We start from the raw sequence: 22,766 nt of genomic DNA on the forward strand, positions 1-22,766 counted from the left end.
ACATGGGGCTCAAACTCACGAACTATGAGACCATGACCTGAGCCGAAGTTGGACGCTTAACCGACTGGGCCACCCAGGTGTCCTCCAAATTTCACTTTTTAATGTTGACTGTGTTTCATTACCTGATGTGGGTTTCTGGTCACCTAACCCTGAATCCCTTTGTTATCAACAATTTGGTTGTACTAAGTGGTGGATTTAAATGCAATTAATCAGCATACTGGCTGAATAAGAACTTACACTGTACTTCCTCTGTAAGAAAGCTCAAAAATATTAGTAGATATGGAGAATAGACTGTCCCCTCTCCAAGGTGAGCCTGTTGTCAGTTTGGAAGATACTTGTATTTACATGGTATTCTTCTCAATCTGAGTCACATCTATCAACTACATCTATTAACACTATATGCAAAATACATTACTAGATTTAGAAAGCTAGGGGAAGCTATAAAGAAGAAAAGTGAGTTCCTACAATGGAGGCTGTTATAATCTATTAAGAGACATAAAATAGACAATATATCTAAAAATACAAATACATTATTATTTAAGCAATTATATTTTTATGAAGATCTATAAAAATTGATGCATTGTAGTAAGTGATCTTGTTGAAAAGTTAAATCAGAACATATTACTTCTCTGCTCAAATTCCCTGCTTTCTCTTAAAGCATATGGCTACAAGGCCCTACATGATCTTGCCTCTCCTCTCCATCTTTGTGATTCTGACCTCATATCCTACTACTCTTGCATCTGACTAATCTCCTCTAGCTATATTGGACTCTTTTTTGTTCTTCAAAAACAACAGAACTTTAGCTGTGCTAATATAGCATGAAAGTCTTTAAAACTCTTCAAAAGTGTCATATCATGGCAAATTCTAGGGATAAGAAGACTTTCCCATCGTACAGCTAATGAAACTAACTTTAACTATTTAAAGCTAAGCTATTTCCTATGTTCCAACCATATTTAGATCACCAGGGAGAAGAAAGTATAGCAGGATTGAGACATCATGCTGAACAGAAGCACTAAAGGCTAGCTATATCTGAAGTTATGATATCATCATGTATACCCTTTACTGTTCCTTCCCCTCATTCTAACTTAGTTCAGTTATCTGCATTGGAGGCAAAATTTCATGATGAGTCAGGAAAATATTTTCTAACTATACTTCAGAATTGTCTCAGTCCCCTGAGTACCCAGGATTAGAATCACTCTCCTCTAGATTCCTCCAACTTAACTGCCCAATATCTGGATTTCACTTTCTGTTTTGCCACCTAGACAACAACTTTTGTGGAGTCTAGAGCCTTCCCTAGCTTTGAGTCATTAATTCTATATTCCTAAAGCATGATTTTGATGACATAACTTGACCTGCTCAAAAATACTGCATGGTTGGGGCGCCTGCGTGGCTCAGTCAGTTAAGCGGCTGACTTCGGCTCAGGTCATGATCTCGCGGTCCGTGAGTTCGAGCCCCGCGTCAGGCTCTGTGCTGACAGCTCAGAGCCTGGAGCCTGTTTCAGATTCTGTGTCTCCCTCTCTCTGACCCTCCCCTGTTCATGCTCCGTCTCTCCCGGCCTCAAAAATTAAAAACAATTTTTAAAAAATTAAAAAAAAATACTGCATGGTTTCTCCTAAGTGCTTAATTAAAAAACAAAAACAAACCAAAAAACAAAACAAAACAAAAAAAAAACCTCTTCACCTCGGTATCCATGGCACTAAATAACCTGATCCTGGATACATATCAATCATTATTTCTGACTAGTCCTGGAATCATAGCTTTCATTTCAGCCAAACTGGAATGCTTGACCTTTCTAACATATTCCATATTATTCTACCCTCATCCTCACACATGGCTACTTTTTTGCTAGAACAACTTCCTTACTTTACCTGCTTTTCAACGTATTTGGCGATAGTAAGATAAATAAGGGATGGCCCTTGCCTTCAAGGAGTTCATAGGTCATAGGGAAACACAATAGTCACAGCTGATGAATTATAATTAAAAAAAACAGTAAGTACACTGTGTTACAGACATACACAGGGTATCAAAAAAGCAAAGAGGATGTTACCTCCAGAACACACATATGTACTCAAAATATTTATATTGGAAATGCCCAGACATGTAAATCAGATTATAGGTAGAAACTACAAATTTCTTTAAAAAAAAATACTAGATTTGTAAAAATGTTCCCAATCCACAGAATGTCCCACTCTCATTTATTTCCCCTACCCATGTTTATCCCAATATGCTCTCCTTACCCAAAGTATAAGAAATTATGTGTATCTATTTGTAAGTAAATATGCTAAGAGTTTAGCCAATAACACAAAACTTGTTTTTGTACTTATCTTGTCACAAAGATAACTTGTCACTGGTAACAAGCAGTTCACAAATTGGCACAGTCTGCAGACCACACTCTGAGTAGCACTGACTATCACACGCATTGGGTCTCTTATATGACCCCAAAAATTTACTTTCCCCTCTTTTTCTTTGTCAACCAAAATAAACATAGACACAATGAAACAGCATGTTTACAAATTATGATTTCAAATATAAAGCTGTTGTAGTAAAATAACTTAAAGGATACGGATTTCTGTGACAGCCTTCAAGGAATCTAAATCATTTTCTGTTACTCCTAAAAAAAAAAATTATACATATTTATATAGGTATTTTTTAACCTCTTCCATACAAACTGCTTCAATAAAAGTAGCATAACTTTTTACTGAGAGCGCAGTTAAAAAATATTAAATTGTAGTTTTATTTTTTAGGTAGGCTCCATGCCCAACATGGGGCTTGAACTCATGACCCTGATATCAAGAGTCACATGCTCTACTGACTGAGCCATCCAGGTGCCCCTATATCATAGTTAAAAAAATACAGTATGATAAAGAAATGCAAAAACTACACATAGATAATCTACTCAAATTTACTATTTTTTAACTTTTCCTTATGCTGAGAAACATAGACTTGTTTGTACTGTTTTAAAATTAACTAAAAAAAACAAGGAATAACCTTGAACTTCATGAGGCTGGGATGTAACTGAAAAAGTTGGTGCTTTGAATATGTCTTCTCTGATTTCAGAATGAGAAAAAACGTCACTTGCTGTAAACATGTTAATGTCTGAATATTGATGTCTCTGCTTATTATTGCTACATTTCCATGATTCCCCTTTGTTCATTTCCGTTGGGACAATTTTCACTGAAGCAACAGGAAAGTCCAGGTTTGTACTGTCATTAGAATAAACATCCTCATGTATGTTGTCAGATATTTTAAATAATCTGCAAAAAAAAAAAAAACACACCAAAAAAACCACATTTGCACTTGTAACAGCTGCTTAGAATGGAAAAAACTAACATAAAATTGGTCCCTTTAAAAATATCCATAGACTGTGGTTTATTCAAACATAAAATTCAATCACTCCCCTAAAATATGACTTGCTAAATTTACCACTGAATTATGTCTTTTCACTTTTCTAAAACCCAAATAAATCCATTTGTAGTAGCCAACCTTCAAGACAGCCCCAATGATCCCTGTCTCCTGCTATGCACACCCTTTTCAAGCTAGGACTTCAAGTCAGGACTGACTCATCAGACTAGAAGAATATGATGGAAGTACAAGTGTGTGACTTCCAAGGCTAGGTCATAAACAAACTGTCACTTCTGCATGGTCTCTTGGATCATTCAGTCTCAGAGGAGCTAGCCACTACATCATGAGAATACGCAGGCAACTTTATGGAGAGGCCCACAGAGACAGGTATTGCGGCCTCTTGTCAGTAACTGCATCAACGTCCCAAATATCCAATAATCATTTTAGTATAAGAAATACTAAAGAAGTATAGAAGTCAAGAATACTTTGCAAAGAAACATTTTTTTTTTTGCAAAGTTCTAGAAAACACAGGCCATCTTTAGGATTGTAATTTATTATATTCAACTGATCAAAAGACAACCCACCAACTAATTTGTTCACCAGGGCCCTAAGGGACGAAGTGACCATTAATTTCTTAATATAACATTTACAAAGTAAATAATAGGGATGACAGCAGGTATCAGAATTCTGTAAGAAATGACACCCAAACAAGTATTGTGCAAATACAGGACACTTTCTAAATTATTTTTACCATCAGTTAAAAAAAAAATTGTTATTATTATTTATTTTTGAGAGAGAGAGCACAAGCAGGGGACCGGCAGAGAGACAGGCAGACAAAACTTGTCAGCATGGAGCCTGATATGGGGCTTGAACTCAGAAACCACAAGACCATGACCTGAGCCAAAGTTGGACACTCAACCAACTGAGCCACTAAGGTGCCCCTACTATTAGTTTTAATGACATGTTTCCATATAAGAAAGAATGAGTCTTTAAAAACACTATAGATTGAGGAATACATTTGAGAGAAAACTGTAGGTACACATCCTCCAACACTAGCAGCTCTCTTTTTTAAATGTTTATTTATTTTTTAATATATGAAATTTACTGTCAAATTGGTTTCTATACAACACCCAGTGCTCATCCCAAAAGATGTCCTTTTCAATACCCATCACCTACCCTCCCCTCCCTCCCACCCCCCATCAACCCTCAGTTAGCAGCTCTCTTTGAAGATAGAAAATTCAAAAGCAGATGGTTAGCCTTGGATAATATAATAGAATCTGATTATGAAATAGTATCGAGGACAAGAAAAACAACTTATGCCACAGGATAACTCCTTGCTGTATGCTGTCATTATCAGTTAAAAGCATAGACTTTGGAGTCAGAAAAACCTGGGTTTATTTTTTGATGTTTACTTATTTTTGACAGAGAGACACAGCATGAGCAAGGAAGGGGCAGAGAGAGAGGGAGACACAGAATCCAAAGCAGGCTCCAGGCTCTGAGCTGTCAGCACAGAGCCCGATGTGGAGCACAAACCCACGAGCCACAAGATCATGACCTGAGCTGAAGTCTTACACTCAACCTACTGAGCCACCCCGGCGCCTCAGAAAAACCTGGGTTTAAATCTAAAGCTCTCGGGGCGCCTGGGTGGTTCAGTTGGTTAAGCAGCTGACTTCGGCTCAGGTCATGATCTTGCGGTCCCTGAGTTCGAGCCCCGCGTCGGGCTCTGTGCTGACAGCTCGGAGCCTGGAGCCTGGAGCCTGGAGCCTGGAGCCTGGAGCCTGGAGCCTGGAGCCTGGAGCCTGGAGCCTGGAGCCTGCTTCTGTTTCTGTGTCTCCCTCTCTCTCTGCCCCTCCCCCGTCCGCGCTCTGTCTCTCTCTGTCTTTCAAAAATGAATAAATGTTAAAAAATTTAAAAAAAAATAAATAAATCTAAAGCTCTCCACTTTCTAGCTGTGTGACTTTAAAGTTAAAAATAAGTTTTTCAAACAGTAAAATATTATCCATGTGCTAGTTATCTAAATTCTCTAGACCTCAGATTCTTCCTAGTTCCTCTAGAACTGCCAATCCATATACTCCTCCATGTTCTCAGCTTCTTCACTGATTGTTACAGTTACTTCCTGATCTTAACAAAAATATTGCATTACCCTAAAAAACTCTTGCTTCTTCAAATCTTAAGGAGAAACTGTTAAATCTTCCACATCCAATGTACTTGAGGGTTGAGAATCTGTGCCTCCTCCACCCTAAATCTGCATCATTATGCTTCCATTGTCTTACAAAAGTATCTATGCTATCTAGTTACACCACCTTGTAACCCTCCTCATGGCATTTATCATATATTAACCTCTGGTCACTTTAGAATCTTTTCCTCTCAATCTCAAATTCTGCCACTATCTGCGTTACTTCAACATTCACGTAGATGAGCCATTCAAAATCCCCTCCCCTCCATTTCTTAGGCATTCATCTCCAGTGGCTTTCTTCTTCAAACAATCTCATCCACCTATTCTATCATCTTAAACACTGTCATTATCCAGAACTGCTCCTCCTCTCAAATCAATCATTCTGATATATCATTCTCTGACCACAACCTCTTATCCTTTTAGCTTGTTTGCACAAGGTACCAATGAGGTAAAACAAAAACACAAAAACAAAAACAAATTTACTTTAATGAACCTCTTTATTTTCTCCCAAACTATCTTCCCTTCTCTTTTCTCATATATCTTTAATGAACTTAGATTCCATGGCCTATCTTTTTGACCACTCTTTTTTACCAATATTCTAAACTCCAATTCTCCTTTATCCTTTTAACATACTTATCTTGCAAAACCTCAATCCTGGATGAATCCATGTACTTTTTAAAATAATTGCAGCTTGGGGCACATAGGTGGCTCAGTCAGTTAAGGGTCCGACTTCAGCTCAGGTCATGATCTCACTGTTTGTGAGTTCGGGCCCCGCATACGGCTCTGTGCTGACAGCTCGGAGCCTGGAACCTGCTTCAGATTCTGTGTCTCCCTCTCTCTGCCCCTCCCCTGCTTGCACTCTGCCTCTCTCTCTCTCTCTCCAAAACAAATAAACATTTTTAAAAAAATAAAATAAAATAATTGCAGCTGGAGGGGCGTCTGGGTGGCTCAGTCGGTTAAGCATACGACTGCGGCTCAGGTCATGATCTCACAGTTTGTGGGTTCGAGCCCCGCGTCAGGCTCTGCGCTGACATCTCAGAGCCTGAAGCCTGCTTTGGATTCTGTGTCTCCTTCTCTTCTGCCCTTCCCCTGCTCACTCTCTCTCTCTCTCTCAAAAATAAATAAACATTAAAAAAAATTTTAAATACTTGCAGCTAGGCAGGGGAACACTCCTGGAAAGGAGTGGATGATATAATACTTGAACATTAAAATTCAGTGTCACAAAAAAAAAGGGAGGAGGTGCTTGGGCAGCTCAGTCAGTTAAGTGCCTGACTCTCGATTTCGGCCCAGGTCATGATCTCGCAGTTCGTAAGAATGAATCCTATGTTGGGCTCTGTGCTGACAATGTGGAGCCTGCTTGGGATTCTCTCTCCCCATCTCTCTGTGCCTCTCTCCAGCTCACGTGCACACGCACGCTCTCTCTCTCTCTCTCTCTCTCTCGCTCTAAGAAACATTTAAAAAAAAAAAAATTCAGAGTCATCATCACCAAGATTGCAGATACAAAAATCAGTATATACCAAAATCAATTGCTGATGTCTATACACTTGCGATGTACAATCTGAAAAAAAAAAAATTTATTTTAAAAAGTATCGAAAAGAATAAAATACTTAGGAATACATTTAACAAAATAAGTATGACCTGTCTACTGAAAACCTCACAACATCATTGAAAGAAACTAAATAAAAACTAAATAAATGGAAAGATATCCCATATTCACATAATGGAAGGCTTAATGTTAATAAGATGCCAATATTCTTCAAGTTGATCTATAGATTTGACACAATCCCTATCAAAATTCCAGCTGGCTTCTTTGCAGAAATTGACCAGTTTATCATAACATTCATATGAAAATGCAAAGAACCCAGAGGAGCCAAAAAAAATTCTTGAAAAAAGGAACAAAATTGGAAGATTCACACATCTCAATCTGAAACTTTACAACAAAGCTACAGCAATCAAGACAGTGTGGGATATGCCCTTATGCAAGTCATAAGGACAGACATGTTGGTTAATGGAATAGAATTCAGAGTCCAGAAATAAACCTTTATTTAGTATACAGTTAACTATTTAGTATAGTAGGACATTTCCTATTTAGCATAATAGGAAATATGTATTCACTTTGTCCTCAGTTCCTGGCACAGAGCTCCCAAAACCCTTAGAATTTTCTGTGTAATAGGAGTAAGAGAAGCATCATTTGTTATTCATGACAACCCCTTTCAATCCCACCTGAGTTTATGCTAATGAGGTGAATCTTGTAGGACCCCCACATAGTTTCAGGATTGGGGTTAACTGCCAGAAAAAATAAACTTTGATTAGAGGATTGAATTTTCAGCCTCACCTGTGGCATCCAAGGAAGGGAGAGTGATGGAGAGGCAGTTCAATCACCAATGGCCAATGATTTTATCAATCATGCCTATCTAATGAAACTACCATAAAGGAAAAACCCCTAAATGACAGGGGGTTCAGAGAACTTCCAAGGTGGTGAACAAACCAATGTGCTCAGAGGGTAATGAACCTGGAGAGGCATGGAAGCTCTACACACCCTCCTTCTGAATACCTTGCTCTATGCATCTCTTCCATTTGACTGTTTCTGAATAGTATCCTTTATAATGAAGCGGTAGACGTAAGTATAGTGTTTTCCTGAGTTCTATAAGTCATTCTAACAAGTTATTAAACCTAATGTGGGGATTATGGGAACCCCAAATTTGTAGTCTGCAGGGCAGAAATGTGGGTAGCCTGGCACCCTATTTGTGGATGGCATCTGAAATGGGGCAGTCTTATGGAACTGAGTCCTTAACATATAGGGTGTAATGCTAACTCTAGGAATTAGTATGAATATAGAATTGAATTGTTGGACACCCATTGGTACCAGAGATTCAGAGAACTTGCTGGGTTCAGAAAACCCCCCAGACTTTACATTTATGGTCAACTGATTTTCAATGAAAGTGCTATGACATTCAATGGGGAAAGAATAGTTTTTTCAACAAATGGTGTAGAACAACTGGATATCTACATACAAAAAAAAGTGAAGTTGGACTTCTACCTTGCATTATGTAAGTTAACTCAAAATAGATCACAGACCTAAATGTAAGAGCTAAAACTATAAAAATCTTAGATGAAAATGTAGTAGTTAATCTTTACAACTTTGTTTAGGGAATGGTTTCTTGGAAACGACACCAAAAGTCAAAGGAACAAAAGAAAAATCAGATAAACTGGACCTCATCAAAATTAAAAACTTTTATGCTGATAAAGAGTGAAAAATAGGGGCTCCTGGGTGGCTCAGTTGGTTAAGTGTCCAACTTCAGCTCAGGTCATGATCTCATGGTTCATGAGTTGAAGCCCCATGTCAGGCTCTGTGCTGACAGCTCAGAGCCTGGAGCCTGCTTCGGATTCTGTCTCCTTCTCTCTCTGCCCCTCCCCTGCTCATGCTCTGTCTCTGGTTCTGTTTGTCTGTCTGTCTGTCTCTCTCTCTCTCAAAAATAAATAAACATTAAAAAATTGCTTTAAAAAGTGAAAAAAAGCACAAAGAAAGGGAGAAAATATTTGAAATCATATAGCTGATGAGAGACTTTTATAAAGAATATATAAAGAATGCTTATAATTCAACAATAAAAAAAAACAGGCAAAGGATTTGAATAGACATCACTCCTAAGATGATATAAAAGTAGCCAATAATCACATGAAAAGATGCCCAATATCATTAATCATTAGGAAAATGCTAATCAATGAGAGGCACTCACACCTACTAGACTGGCTATAATAAAAAAGACAACTGCTAAGAAGGATGTGGAGAAACTGGAACCCTCACATATTATTTGTGGGATTGTAAAGTGGTGCAGTTAATCTGGAAAACACTTTGGCAGTTCCTCAAAAAAGTTAAGTAGAGAGTTACTATATGACCCAGAAATTCCAATTCTAGGTATAAATCCAAAAGAATTTCAAAATATTTTTAAAAATGGGGCACTTGGGTGGCTCAGTCAGTCGAGCACCTGACTCTTGATTTCAGCTCAGGTCATGATCTCACAGTCGTGGGATCGAGCTCCACAGGGGCTCCTCCGTGGGAGTCTCCAAGAGGAGATTCTTTGCCCCCTCTTCTCTTACCCTGCCCCTCCCCCTTCTCAAAAAAATAAAAATAAATAAAAATTAAAAATATGTTCACAGAAAAACGTGTATATGAATGTTCACAGCAACATTACTAGTAATAGCCAAAAAGTGGAAACAATTCAAATGTGCAACAATTGATGGGTAAACAAAATATGGTATTGTCCACACAATGGAATATTATTTGGCCATAAAAAGAATGAAGTACTGATATGTGACATAGTACAGATAAACCTTGAAAACATTATGCTAAGTGAAACAAGCCAGACACAAAAGACCAGACACTGTATGACTCCACTACATGAAATGTCTAGAATAGGTAAATCCATAGAAACAGAAAAATTAATGGTTGCCAGGGTCTGGGGAGAGGGGAGGATGATGAGTTGGAAAGGAGAGTGATCAATAATGAAGCAGAGTTTCTTTTGAGGATAGTAGTGATGACTGCACAACTCTTGTGACTATTCTAAAAACCAATGAACTGTACACAGAGTGAATTTATATGTAATTATATGTTAATAGAGCTATTATACAAAAATGCATAGACATAAACCTCAATCGGGCCCTTTAGAGTACCCAACAATCCTGTTATTATTCTAAGTGAATTGCTTTCCCATTTTCCATAATCTCTTCTACCCTTCTCATACTTGCTTAATACCTTTTCCCCTCAAACTCCATAAATAACTTCATCTCTTATGTCACAGAGAACACAAAAACTATCAACTAGATCTCTTCTGAATCTTAAACCCATACATCCAATTCTATTTAGACAATTTATAGGTACTTAATATCAACATATCAAAAAAAACCCCCAAAAAACCAACATGTCCGAATCTGTACTCATCGCCTTCTTCTAAACCTGTTTTTCCTTTAGTTTTCTAGATCACGAAAGGGCACTACCTCCTACGTCATTCGGGCTTAAGCCAGAAAACTAGGAGTCCAGGTGTCATATCTAATAATCCTTTGGGTCCTATGGGATACGATCTCATAAATCACTCTGAACTCTCATTCTTGCTACCACAGTCTACATCAGGCTCCCACTCTCTCTCACCTGGACTAATAAAACAACCTTCTAAGTAACTTTTCACAGTGCATCCTAGATCCCTTCTAATTCATCATACTGATGCCAAGATGGACTTTAAATTTTTTTTAAAAATCTGATTTTACTCCTTTGCTTAAAATGCAGGACCTCAGCACACTAGTTCTCAAACTTTAGTGTGCACAACAATCATCTAAAAAAATTATTAAAAATGGTCTGGGTTCCATCCTTACCTTTATCTAGACTATGATTCAATAGGTCAATGGTAGGATCCAAGAATCCAACTTTCTAGTAAGCACTCCAAGTGATTCTGATACAGTGGGTCCACAGGCCACAGTTTAACAAACAGTGCCTTTAAAAGGGGCACCTGGGTGGCTTAGTCAGTTAAGCGTCAGATTTCGACTCAGGTCATGATCTTACGGTTCGTGGGTTCGAGCCCTGCATCGGGCTCTGTGCTGACAGCTCGCAGCCTAGAGGCTGCTTCAGATTCTGTCTTCCTTTCTCTCTGCCCCTCCCCCACTCACAACGTGTCTCTCTCTTTCTCTCAAAAATAATAAACATTAAAAAAATTAAAAAAAAGAAAAAAGAAACAGTGCTTTAAGAAAAAGCACAAAGTTTATCATACCTACCTGACTCTGAATGACCTGGCCTTTCCAAACCTTACCCCTCAGCATTCCCTCTGATTCTAAACAAAAGGAATTTTTCTAAGAATAGGCCAAGCTCTGTGCTACCTTAGGTCTTTTCTGCACATAGAATTCCTTCTATCTGGAATACTCTCCTTCTTTATTTGTCCTTAGTTTAATTCTATATCTCCTTAAGGTTAAATTTATTTACATATTTTGAGAGACAGAGAGAGAGTGAGAGCATGCTGGTGTGAGGGGGAGGGGCAGAGAGAGAGAAAGAGAGAATCCTAACCAGGCTCCACACTAACAACACAGATCCCAAGTGGGGTCAAACTCATGAACCATGAGATCAAGGATGGTGGAGACTCTTTCAAAGAGTTCATAAGGTCAAAACAATTTTCATAATATTACTAACATGTTTGCCTTTAAAATTTTTCAGTTTTAATGTCTAATATGGTTAAATATTGATAGATATAAATCACATACACAAAAACTGTTGGGAATTCCCAATAATTTTTAAATGTAAAAGGGTCCTAACAACAAAAAGTTTGAGAACCTTTGTTTTAACCATATATTTCATCAAAATAATTGTCATACTACAAAGCATTTAATCAATTATTTTTAGTTATTTACTGTCTTTCTCCCATTAAGTTGTACCACTCCGAAGGCAAGAAACTATGACTACAATCCCAGAGTTAACAGGGCATCTGGTATATAGACTCTGTATTTGTTGTTGATGTTTTTCCCATTTAGATTCTATCATACTTCATACTTCTGGAAAGACACATAAACATTTAACTTTATCACTGAATAGTGTGTATTTCATTTAATTAATTACCTTTTTCGGAAGGCTGATGTGCTCTCTCCTTTATCTTCTGCAAAATTAACTAATTTTGTATCATCTGGAACATTTTTCTCAGGTGCTATCTCAGTGCCAATGTGATTTTTGTATTTCTGAGAAGAACCATACGTCAGCTTGCCAGGAACATGTGATAAGTCATCATTACCTGCCCCTCCTAAATTCAGATAATCTTCTTCATATTTTTTTGAGGAAAAGGCAAACTGGAATTTTTGTGTTGGTGAAATATAATTTGTGTCTTCATTAGTTATCTTTAAATTTGATGGTAACATTTTTGGCTTCTTTTCCTGACCTACAAAAATGGAATATATTGATTAATACATGTTCTTCATGAAAACAAATTTTTAAAATGACCATGAAAAATTGTAATAAAATTTTTCAAAAGTTTGAAATATAGGTAATTGTAACTATTAATGTATATTATATCACTGAAGGGCATTCAGAAATTAATCAGGAATTACTGAAATTTGAAATTTATATAAAAACTATATTATAGGACAGGTTTAATTCCTGACTCGCAGAAATAGCCATAATTATAATATTTAAGTATTTCTATCTATCATTTCTATCTACTAGAAATGATATGATTATACAATTATGAAGATTTGAAAATTTATATAACTAATTTACACACAGAAATACAATGAACAATCATAAAATGTTACTGAATTTGATTCAGTATTAAAATACATGATACAATCCTTTTAACTTTGTAATATTGCTTCTAAAATCAAAATAAAGGAATGCTTTCATCAAGGTGACAAAATGTTAAAGGTTTCTTTACAGAGACTTTACAAGCATCTTTGAGAAGTCAGGAGTCTATAGGCCTTGTTAGGGCATAAATTTGCTTTACCATCTTTATATATACTTTATACATACTATATATGGTATACATAGCCTATATATTCTATATATTATTTGGTACATACAAGAATATAAATAATGTACATTTTCATATACAAAATATATACAAATTACAAAGCTTAAGAAAATATACATATACGAACTATCACCTAATTTTTTTTTTTTTTTTTTTCAACGTTTATTTATTTTTGGGACAGAGAGAGACAGAGCATGAACGGGGGAGGGGCAGAGAAAGAGGAAGACACAGAATCGGAAACAGGCTCCAGGCTCTGAGCCATCAGCCCAGAGCCCGACGCGGGGCTCGAACTCACGGACCGCGAGATCGTGACCTGGCTGAAGTCGGACGCTTAACCGACCGCGCCACCCAGGCGCCCCTCACCTAATTTAAAAATAAAAGTTTTATCAACAATATCACATTAGATCACATATATTGAGTATGCTTATTTTTAGCTTTATAAAAATGGTACCAAACTATATATAATAATCTGCATATTGTTTTTTGGAATCTGTTTTGGTAAAGGTTTCCTTTATCTTTAGTAAAGGGGAAGAAACAAACTAAATGACAATGACAGTTTTAAGGGTAAGAGGAAACAAATTCATACAATAGAACACGTATATGTGCGACAGTGTATTGTAAACATATAATATGCATATGTATGTATATGTATGTAATGAGATGAAAAATGTTTTAGATTTTAAGATTTGGTGAGCACTATTTTGAATAAAAGAAGTCTCCTTTATTTTATTCCATTAAAATAAAGGAATTAGCACTTTAGTGTGTTACTAGATTTTTTACACTGACATAAGCTGCATGGGTTTATGTGATAGTTTACCTAACAGTTTATGACTTTCTATTTCATCCTCTAATGCCTGAGTATCTGGAATTTCCGATATCAATGGCGCAGGTGGGAGAAACCAATCCAATGATTTTTCAGTGTCTGGATAGCTGTATAAAATATAAAAGTGTGAATATATATGTTAATAAAGTTACATCAGAAACTATCTATTAATTAAACATTACTCAATTACAGACTCTTAGATAAATATCCTATAAATTAACTTTCTGTGGTGACTTTGATGTATCCCTATACACAGCAGTATGCTCAATCTTTTTTTTCTTGTGTGTTATAGGGTTAATGGCACTGCTATGTGAGATATGCTACCTAAATAATGGCTATAACTCCGTCTCTTTTTGTCTAATTCAAACGCTTGTGACAAGAATCTTAAATCTTCTCCAATATAAAAAATAGTAAATCATTCTGAAACATTAGCATCTTAACTATCACAAATAATAAATTACTTATGACACACCTTACAACTAATCATGGGTCATCAGTGTGTAAATAACACCACTGCTGGTACTCTAGAACATTCCTAAAACATTATTACAAATCAATGTACTAATCCAAATATTCTTGATCCAGAACCATCTACAAACCCCAGAAAATCCAAGAAACCAGTTGAAACTGACAATCCCTTTGTAAACCTACAGTAATTGTTGAGATTTTTGCCACTCTGTGACTCTGTTGTCACTGTGAACTAGTTCTCCTTATCTTTCACCCATGATCCTATTAACATATAATGCTTTAATATTTACTTTCCAATCAAAGTTGATTTGTCCTTCATTGGAAAAAAAGTATTAAGCGACAGGAAATAAAGTTGAGAAAAGCATCACATATACTGCCTACACCAAGTTAAAAGGATCTTATGATTTGCTTTTTACTCTCTTCATTTAGAATTTTAAGCCCTCAAAAGTGAGAGACCGAGCCTTTTACTTTTCTGCCTTTCACAGCATATAACACATAGCTACTACAACTATGTTTTCCAAATCAAAAACCTACAACACGTTATCTAACAATGTCTGACAGACTGTGTGATGATAGGCCAAAACATCTGAAATTTAGTATTATGTCAGAGGGTCCCCAAGATCACCCCAGAGCCAATGATGCAGTGGGCTGATTCACAGGACTCATCATTCAGTCCTACTCGTGACTATGGGGCAAATTTCAGGGGAAATCAGGCACAGGTTTCCAAAGATCCTTTCCCAGTACAGTAACACAGGACACCTTTAATTCCCTCAGCAACAATCTGTGACAACATGTGTGAAGTGTTGACAATGAGAGAAGCTCATTAGAGATTCAATGCCAAGGGTTTTTACTGGGGACTAATCATGTGGGCATCCCCTGTCTGGTACATACCTAAATTCTAGATTCTCAGAAGAAAAGCAGATGTTCAGCATAAACCATATTATCTGTATAAACAGTTTAGGCACTGAGCCACTCTTATCAGTAAATGGTGGGAACTTTCCTAAAGTTCTGACTCCAGCCAAAGGCCATTCTTGCAAGCAGGACTTTTTCAAGGACAGCAGTTTAGGCCTGATGTATTAACTCTTTTCTAGACAGAGACTATTTCAGAAAATCTAAGAAAGATGTTAACAAGATACAAAAAGCACACATCTAGCTCTACTATTCAGCCCCCACCCATAAAATCAAATCTTCTTTATGATTTGCCTATTTTTTTCTCTCAGCCATCCAGAATCCAAATCACAGTAAAATCTTTTACCACTATAACCACACATATACGTCTTACTTCATCTTCTTATAATGCTTCTTGAATTCATCATTTCCTTGTTTTTCCACTGTCACCATTCTAATCAAGGCTCTAATCAACTTATGTCTGCTTAAAAACAAAAGGGTTTTCACGGGCCTCACTGCCTCCAGCTGTCTCTAATATATTTTACACACTCCTGTCACATTAATTTAGAATTGTTTTCATCATATTTATTCCATTCAAAATACTTTAGTGGCTTCCAAATAATGCCAAACTTCAAGTGGCCTTAGGCTACCTTACAATTTTAATTCTCCTACACTACTTACCATAAGTCAAGACCAAAGTGAACTATCTGTATGCCAAATAGATGCTACATTCTGTCCTTCATCTTTGTTCAAAAATATTTCCTTTACACTGCTTGCCACTGTACATGACCCTTTGCCCTATCTACCCATAGAAGTTCAACTGTTTCATTCCTTCATTAACCTATTCAATAATTATTCACTGAGAATTGTGTTCTAAGTACTAGAGCTTATGTTCATTCGAAATCCAGCTCAAGTCCTATCCTCATGAAATCCTCCTAGGTTGTCTCCCTTCTCTCTCTGTAACTACTATGTGAACCTATAATATTTATCACAGTCCTACTGCATTGTGTGTGTCTGTGTGTAGGTCTATATAGAGGTAATAAAAACATTGATGATGGACAGATAGATCAGTCTGATACCACCCCCAGATCATAAACACACAAGGGTTTTGATTTACCTCCATTCACATCAATAATAGCACAGTCCTTTAGATAATTAGGCATATTAGTGAATAAATGTTTGTTGATTCAGTTCTGTGGCTTTCAACACATACAGTCATGTCCAAGATCCTTATTCTGACATTTATCTCCCACCACAATCTATCCTCAGTTTACTTTTCTAACTTTACGTCCCACAGTCTCTCCTTTATGAATCCTCTATTCCAGGAAATTTTTTACACAACTATCTCCTAAAAGTACTGCAAATTGCCCCACCTCCATTCTCTTTTCTTGCTGTTAAACTCTGCCTTCAAGTGGTCTTTTCCCCTTTGCTTCTCAGAATTATCAAATCCTTCAAAGTCTCCTGACATCTCTCCCCACTACCATAAAGCCTAACCTGATCAGTCTGTACCAGGTCTCCCTTGAAATCTGAAATTTCATTGCATGAAAATATGCTTATCATTTGTTTTGCACCCTTTCCTGACATTGTATTGTTAGAAACGCAACCATATGTTGCCAGTCCTGGCAACCATATGATTGCGCAGGCCAGTCCTGATTAACACGTGTTGTGCAAATGGATGCATTCTTTCACTCTCAAAGTGTCCTACTCTAGATAATGAATTACATGGTCGCATTATTTATTAATGGCCTTTCCATATGTGTGCTTAATCTCCTCAGTTTTATGTTCTGTTTAAGTAAAAGTCTGTTTCATCCTTCTTATACCCCTTTCAGCATTCAATCAATATTTGAAGATTTGAATGAATGAAAAAAATAAAGCAATAAATACTTTACACAATGCTTCCTTTTTTAAAAAAAGGATAATACAGGGACACCTGGCTGGCTCAGTCAGTGGAGCATGCAACTCTTGATCTCAGGGTTGTGAGTTTGAGCCCCATATTAGGTGTAGAGATTAGTTAAAAATAAAATCTTTTTGGAGGCACCTGGTGGCTCAGTCGGTTGAATGTTCAACTTTGGCTCACGATTCGTGAGTTCGAGCCCCACATCAGGCTTGCTGATGTCAGCACAAAACTCACTTTGGATCCTCTGTCCCCCTCTCTCCGCCCCTCCCCTGTTCACACAAACTCTCTCTCTCAAAAATAAACACCAAAAAAAATTTTTTTAATAAATAAAATAAAATCTTTTTTTACCAAAAAAAAAAAAAAAAAAAATTTTTTTTTTACAAAAAAAAAAAAAAATAACACAAGAGAATACACAGAAAACTTAGAATTGAGAACAATTCACATGTGAAAATCCATAAAAGCCTGTATTTAACATACTATCTATTCTCCATTCTTATTTCCTTTAGTGCCACATCTTTATTTCCACCCCTACTTCCTGCCTGCCCTGAATCTGGCCAACACACTTGGCCCTTGGCACACTGCCCATTCCGTTGCCAAAAGGTGCCATCACTCCTTGTCCAGGGCTACTGTTTGACCATTACTTCAAGTATTTACCTTGGCCAAAAATAATCTGAAAAAAACCCAGAAATGCAAATACATGAAAGCCAAACAGGCCAGAATCTACTCTATTTTTTAAGTTATAACATTTAAGATGTTAAACTTCAGTTACTCCCTTTATCTGACTTCCATGTTTACCTGAAACATCATTCTGTTGATCCCTCATTTTTCATTTGTATATTTCCAGAGAAAAAATTAAAACCCCTTAAAAATAAAAAATGTCTAAAACAATATACTACGTTATCATTCTTTAAGGCAGACTTACTTTTCAGCTTCATCTGGTCTTTCAAAAGACAAAGTATCCAAAGCAAACAAGGAGTCATTTGATTTCAGCATTGTTAAAAATTGGACTGTGTCATAAACCTACCAAAATACAGAAAAAGTAGTTTATATTTTATTTATAAAGCTATAAAAAATATTTCTATACACATTAACTATAATCATTAATTTCCCAGAATAACCACAGACCATCTTTCTGCTGTATCTTCTGCAGCTTCCTCCAAAGTGCCTCAATATTCAAATACATTATTCCCTGTTCTCCACTCATTCATGCATATTCACATTTGTACCCCTCTCTTCATACTACATCAATGCTTACAATGTGTTTTCTTCCATTCTCTACTTGGCAAATCCCTACCCATCCTTCATGTATAAGTCAAATGTCATTCCTTCTTCAAAGGCTTCTCTGAGTTTGTCCTGTTCTCTGAGGCAGAATTAATTGCTTCTTTGGGGCTCTTACAATATTTTGTTCATATCATTATTTTTTATTTAGGATAATGTACTTTACCATGAATGTGTGTGTCTCTAACAATATACCAGGTAATTATGCAAAGGTTTGCTTCAAAATAAATGGGGAGATGTAGAGGGACACTGATGAAACCAGACTGACAATGAGTTGATATTGGTTAAGCTATATAATAGGTACATGGAGTTTAGTATAATGTTCTGCCAATTTTATATATATGTTTGAACTTTTCCAAAATAAAAAAAATTGCAAGTTTAACATCTATATGTATATTTACATTCACACTACATAAAACATATACAAAGACAATTTTTACATTCATAGATGTTATCTAAATGTAAAGGATAAAAATAATCAGCATTGGCCACACGGGAATATAATAAAATTCTAGGGCTGAACAAAGCCTCAAATTTGAGAGGAGACTATAAAGAACCATGTCTACAGACACATACATTGCTCCATTCACATTGCCATTCTTTCTCCTGCACATCAACACTGCATCCCAATTTTTTTTCTGAATTCTGAAACATGATAGAAAATTCTAGATGACAAAACATGAAATAGATGCACAAATCACAAAGCACAAATCACATTTCTATTTATTCTGTGATAGTTAATACATTGCAAATCTTTCCTTAGGATAGAACCTAAAATCCAGGAAACTATATGAGTGCCATCTTGTGGGCAAATCCATATAACCAGGTCAGATAATGCCCCTTCAATTTTGAGTCTTCCACGATGTGGGGATAAGATACACATGGGAGTATGTGGAGGAGGGAAGAATGTTGCCACACGCACCCCTTGACAAAATTCTACTGGTAAGAGGACTAAATATATGCGTATCTTATGACTGTCCTTAGTTATCCAGAATGTTGCAGGATTTTTCATTGTTTTAGTTATTTTTTCTCCCTGTCATCAGTTTGACTTAATTGCCCTCTTTGTTTTTTTGAATTTATTAATCACTTAGTCACCAACAAAAAGAAACAGTGAAATTGAAACAAATTACCATGGTTCCATAAATGTCTAAAACAATTGACTATATTAACAATAGAAACCTAGGATAACAGGGTAGGAGACAGAAAGGAGTCCTTCAGAAATATGCGAAAGGAGTCTTTAATATCTGTTAGTAATCAATTTCAGAACTTGATAACAATTACCTGATGAAAGTATAAATGAAAATACTAACCATGCTGCTTACTATACTGTCCAAAAAGTAACAAGTAAAACATTCCCTTTCTCATCTTAGGAGAACTATATAATTTTAAGCAACAAAAAAAGTTTTGAAAATTAAAACTCACCAGGCCACTTTTATATGGCTTTGCTACCTCAGAATTTAAGTAGAAAATCCCAAGGCTTACATGTATGTGTTTCGATTCTTTATTCTAAAGGAAACTGCAAACAAAGCAAACCTATAAATTAAAAATATTTGTTTTGGAAAGACAATTATTTCCTAAACTAACCAATAAACCTCCCATACAAACAGCAAATATATTCAAAAGAACTTTTGATTCAGTTTCTAGTTCTGGCATAAAAGAGAATATACATTTTTTGGTTCAGAATAGAAACATGTATGCATTTTTGTTCTGATGTGCATCTATGAAAGAAAACACCACTTATCTAAGTCTCCATCCTTACCGTGCATTATTTTTCTTCATAACACTAACTGATAACTGGCATTACATTATAGGTTATTTACCTTTCTCCCTCTTGAGTGAGCAGGAACTTTTTGTTTACTAACATATTCTAATAACCCAGAACAGTGCCTGGCACATAGTAAATAATCCATAAGAATTCATTGTGGGATATACGCATTAGCAATGACCAGCTTATAAAAATAATTTTAAATAAAAATATTTTTCCATCAGCTCTGAAACTTAGAATTTCACCCCAAACTTTTAATATTCAATTTAGAAAATGTGATTTTTTTCCAGTTCAAGATTCATGCAATGAATTCTTTAAGGTTCTAAAAGGCTATTAATTTCACACTTTCATTACATAAAAAATTTTTTAATTTTTTTTTTTTGTTTACATTTACTTATTTTTGAGAGACAGAGTGAGACAAATGAGAGTGGGGAAAGGCAGAGAGAGAGGGAGACACAGGATGGGAAGAAGCTCCAGGCTGTGCGAGGCGGGGCTCGAACCCACACACGGTGAGATCATGACCTGAGCCGGAAGTCCATCGTTCAACCGACCGAGCCACCCAGGCACCACCATAAACAAATATTTTAAAACACAGGCCCTAAAAGGAACTTTGCTACATTTTAATATGAGTTTGTGATTGTAGAAGATGCTAGACTTTGAATTAATTAAAGTTTCAGGTCTAGAGTCAGATTTTCTGAGTAAGTTTCCATGTTAGATCATTTTTCACCAAGTTTTAGGTTCAGCATGTGGTATAAAATTATTTTTTTAGATATTTGCTTCTGCTCTAACCACTCTTAAAATACTTAAACTGTGTGTGACTACATCATTTGTTGCCTGTTGAGATGACCCGCATTTTATATAACTTAGTGACAATTTAGCTTTTTCTTCTCTTCTATAATGCTTATTATATAAACGTTTCTGATCTATTAGTCATTCCTTACGATTTGTACTCTCAGAAATAAACTCCTTGGGGCGCCTGGGTGGTTCAGTCGGTTGAACGTCCCACTATGGCTCAGGTCGTGATGTCGCGGTCCATGAGTTCCAGACCCCCGACGGTCTCTGTGCTGACAGCTCGGAGCCTGGAGCCTGTTTCGGATTCTGTGTCTCCCTCTCTCTCTGACCCTCCCCCGTTCATGCTCTGTCTCTCTCTGTCTCAAAAATAAATAAACGTTAAAAAAGAATTTAAAAACAAAAAAACTCCTTGTTTCAAAAGTTCAGAAACTCAGATATAAAGTATTAACTGGCCAGAAATAGGTAGTCCATAAAGAAGCTGAAATCAGCATTCACTGGAAAAAACCATCACAGGGACCGCAGGAATGTAACAAGGTAAGAGTATAAACAAGCCAACAAATTAGCCGAAGTCTCCGAGCCTGGGCCAGGGAGGGCTCCCTACCAGTCCGGGCCCCTGACCCGCATCACTTCCCCTGGGGTTCCCATGGGGCAAGCCCGTAAGCAAATCAGGGCTCGATGCAAAAATACCCTTCGGGGAATACCCGAATTCCAAGCAGACCCCCACGCCACACTCCTGAAGGAAGAAGCCTTCAGGACCCGCGCGTGGCCCAAGACCGCAGCGCCGGGGCCGATCGCTCCTCCCCTGAAGGTTCCCTCCGCTAGAAAGAGAGCAAGGTGGCCACAGTTACACACGCAGCCCCCACCTGCAATCGCTCAGGGGGGACAGACACACCTAGAAATGAACACAGCGGGTCCTGGCACCGCCACAACAAAACCGGAGTCGGCCAGCTCCGACCGCTCAGCGGCTCGGCCTTCCTCCCGCCAGCCCCGCCCCCGCGAGGGGTCGCCCCGCACGGAGCGCCTCAGGCCTCGCGCGGCTTCTGACAGGAACGCGGTGAGAGAGCGCCCGCGCGGGCGCCGGCCGGGGGCGCTGTCCTCAACTCACCAAGCCCTTCTGCCACCCGCCCGCGACTCGGAGTCGCCGAGGGTCGACCGCTTCCCCCGGCGGCCGGCCGTCCCCACCTCCCCGTGGGATCCCGGATCTCCGGTTCCAACTGCCTCCCGGAGACGTCCGACCAGACCCCACTCCTCACCCGGCGTGCGGACGCCTAGTTCTCAGAGCGGAGCGCCTATTTACCGGCCCCTCGGAGGACCCCCAGCCTGGCTAAGCGAGCTCCAAGCAATGGATCGCAGGGGTCTCCGACCTCTCCCTTCCCGCCTCTTACTTTTTAGCTCCAAAAGTTACTATTAGCTTTGCCTGCGTTGCTCTCTCCGTGTTCTGTGGCCTATTCTCATTAAATAAAGCTCTAAATCCTTCCCCCAGCGCCTCATAACCTCTATGCTACTTCTCCTCTCTATGAATTTGCCTATTCTAGGTAACTTATGTAAGTGGAAATACACAGTATTTGTCCTGTGTCTGGCTTATTTCATCTGGCGTAATGTCTTCAAAGCTCACCATTTGTAGCATACATCTGAATTTCATTTTTTTTATTCTTTTATAAGGTTGAGTATTCCATTGTGTATCTATCACATTTTGTTTATCCATTCATCTGTGGATAGACATTTGTGTTGCTTCCACCTTTTCGCTATTGTTATAATCATTCGTGTACAAATATCTGTTTGAGTCCCTGCTTTCGCTGCTTCAGATATTTACTTAGGGGTGCAGTTACTAAGTCATATGG

The 22,766-nt window shown here is 37.6% G+C and overlaps 1 protein-coding gene across 7 annotated transcripts in view; it reads right to left on the minus strand.

Moving 5' to 3' along the window:
- The window catches only part of HFM1 (helicase for meiosis 1), a 93,012-nt gene extending 71,081 nt beyond the window's left edge, over positions 1-21,931 (minus strand). For all 7 annotated transcript variants that reach the window (XR_015254871.1, XR_015254872.1, XM_086717524.1 and 4 more), the window contains exons 1-6: positions 21,818-21,931; positions 18,013-18,110; positions 13,832-13,944; positions 12,114-12,426; positions 2,989-3,254; positions 2,564-2,611 (exon numbers count right to left, since the gene is read on the minus strand). Coding sequence is in view for 5 of the 7 variants with exons in the window: in XM_086717524.1 (XP_086573650.1) it covers positions 2,564-2,611; positions 2,989-3,254; positions 12,114-12,426; positions 13,832-13,944; positions 18,013-18,083 (811 nt within the window). In the remaining 2 variants the exon portion in view is untranslated. The remainder of the gene's footprint in view (positions 1-2,563; positions 2,612-2,988; positions 3,255-12,113; positions 12,427-13,831; positions 13,945-18,012; positions 18,111-21,817) is intronic.
- Between the last annotated feature and the right edge of the window lie 835 nt (positions 21,932-22,766).

Source organism: Puma concolor, chromosome C1 (genome assembly GCF_028749965.1).
Source record: "Puma concolor isolate L17-30 chromosome C1, mPumCon1.1.hap2, whole genome shotgun sequence".
Classification (NCBI taxonomy): Eukaryota; Metazoa; Chordata; class Mammalia; order Carnivora; family Felidae; genus Puma; species Puma concolor.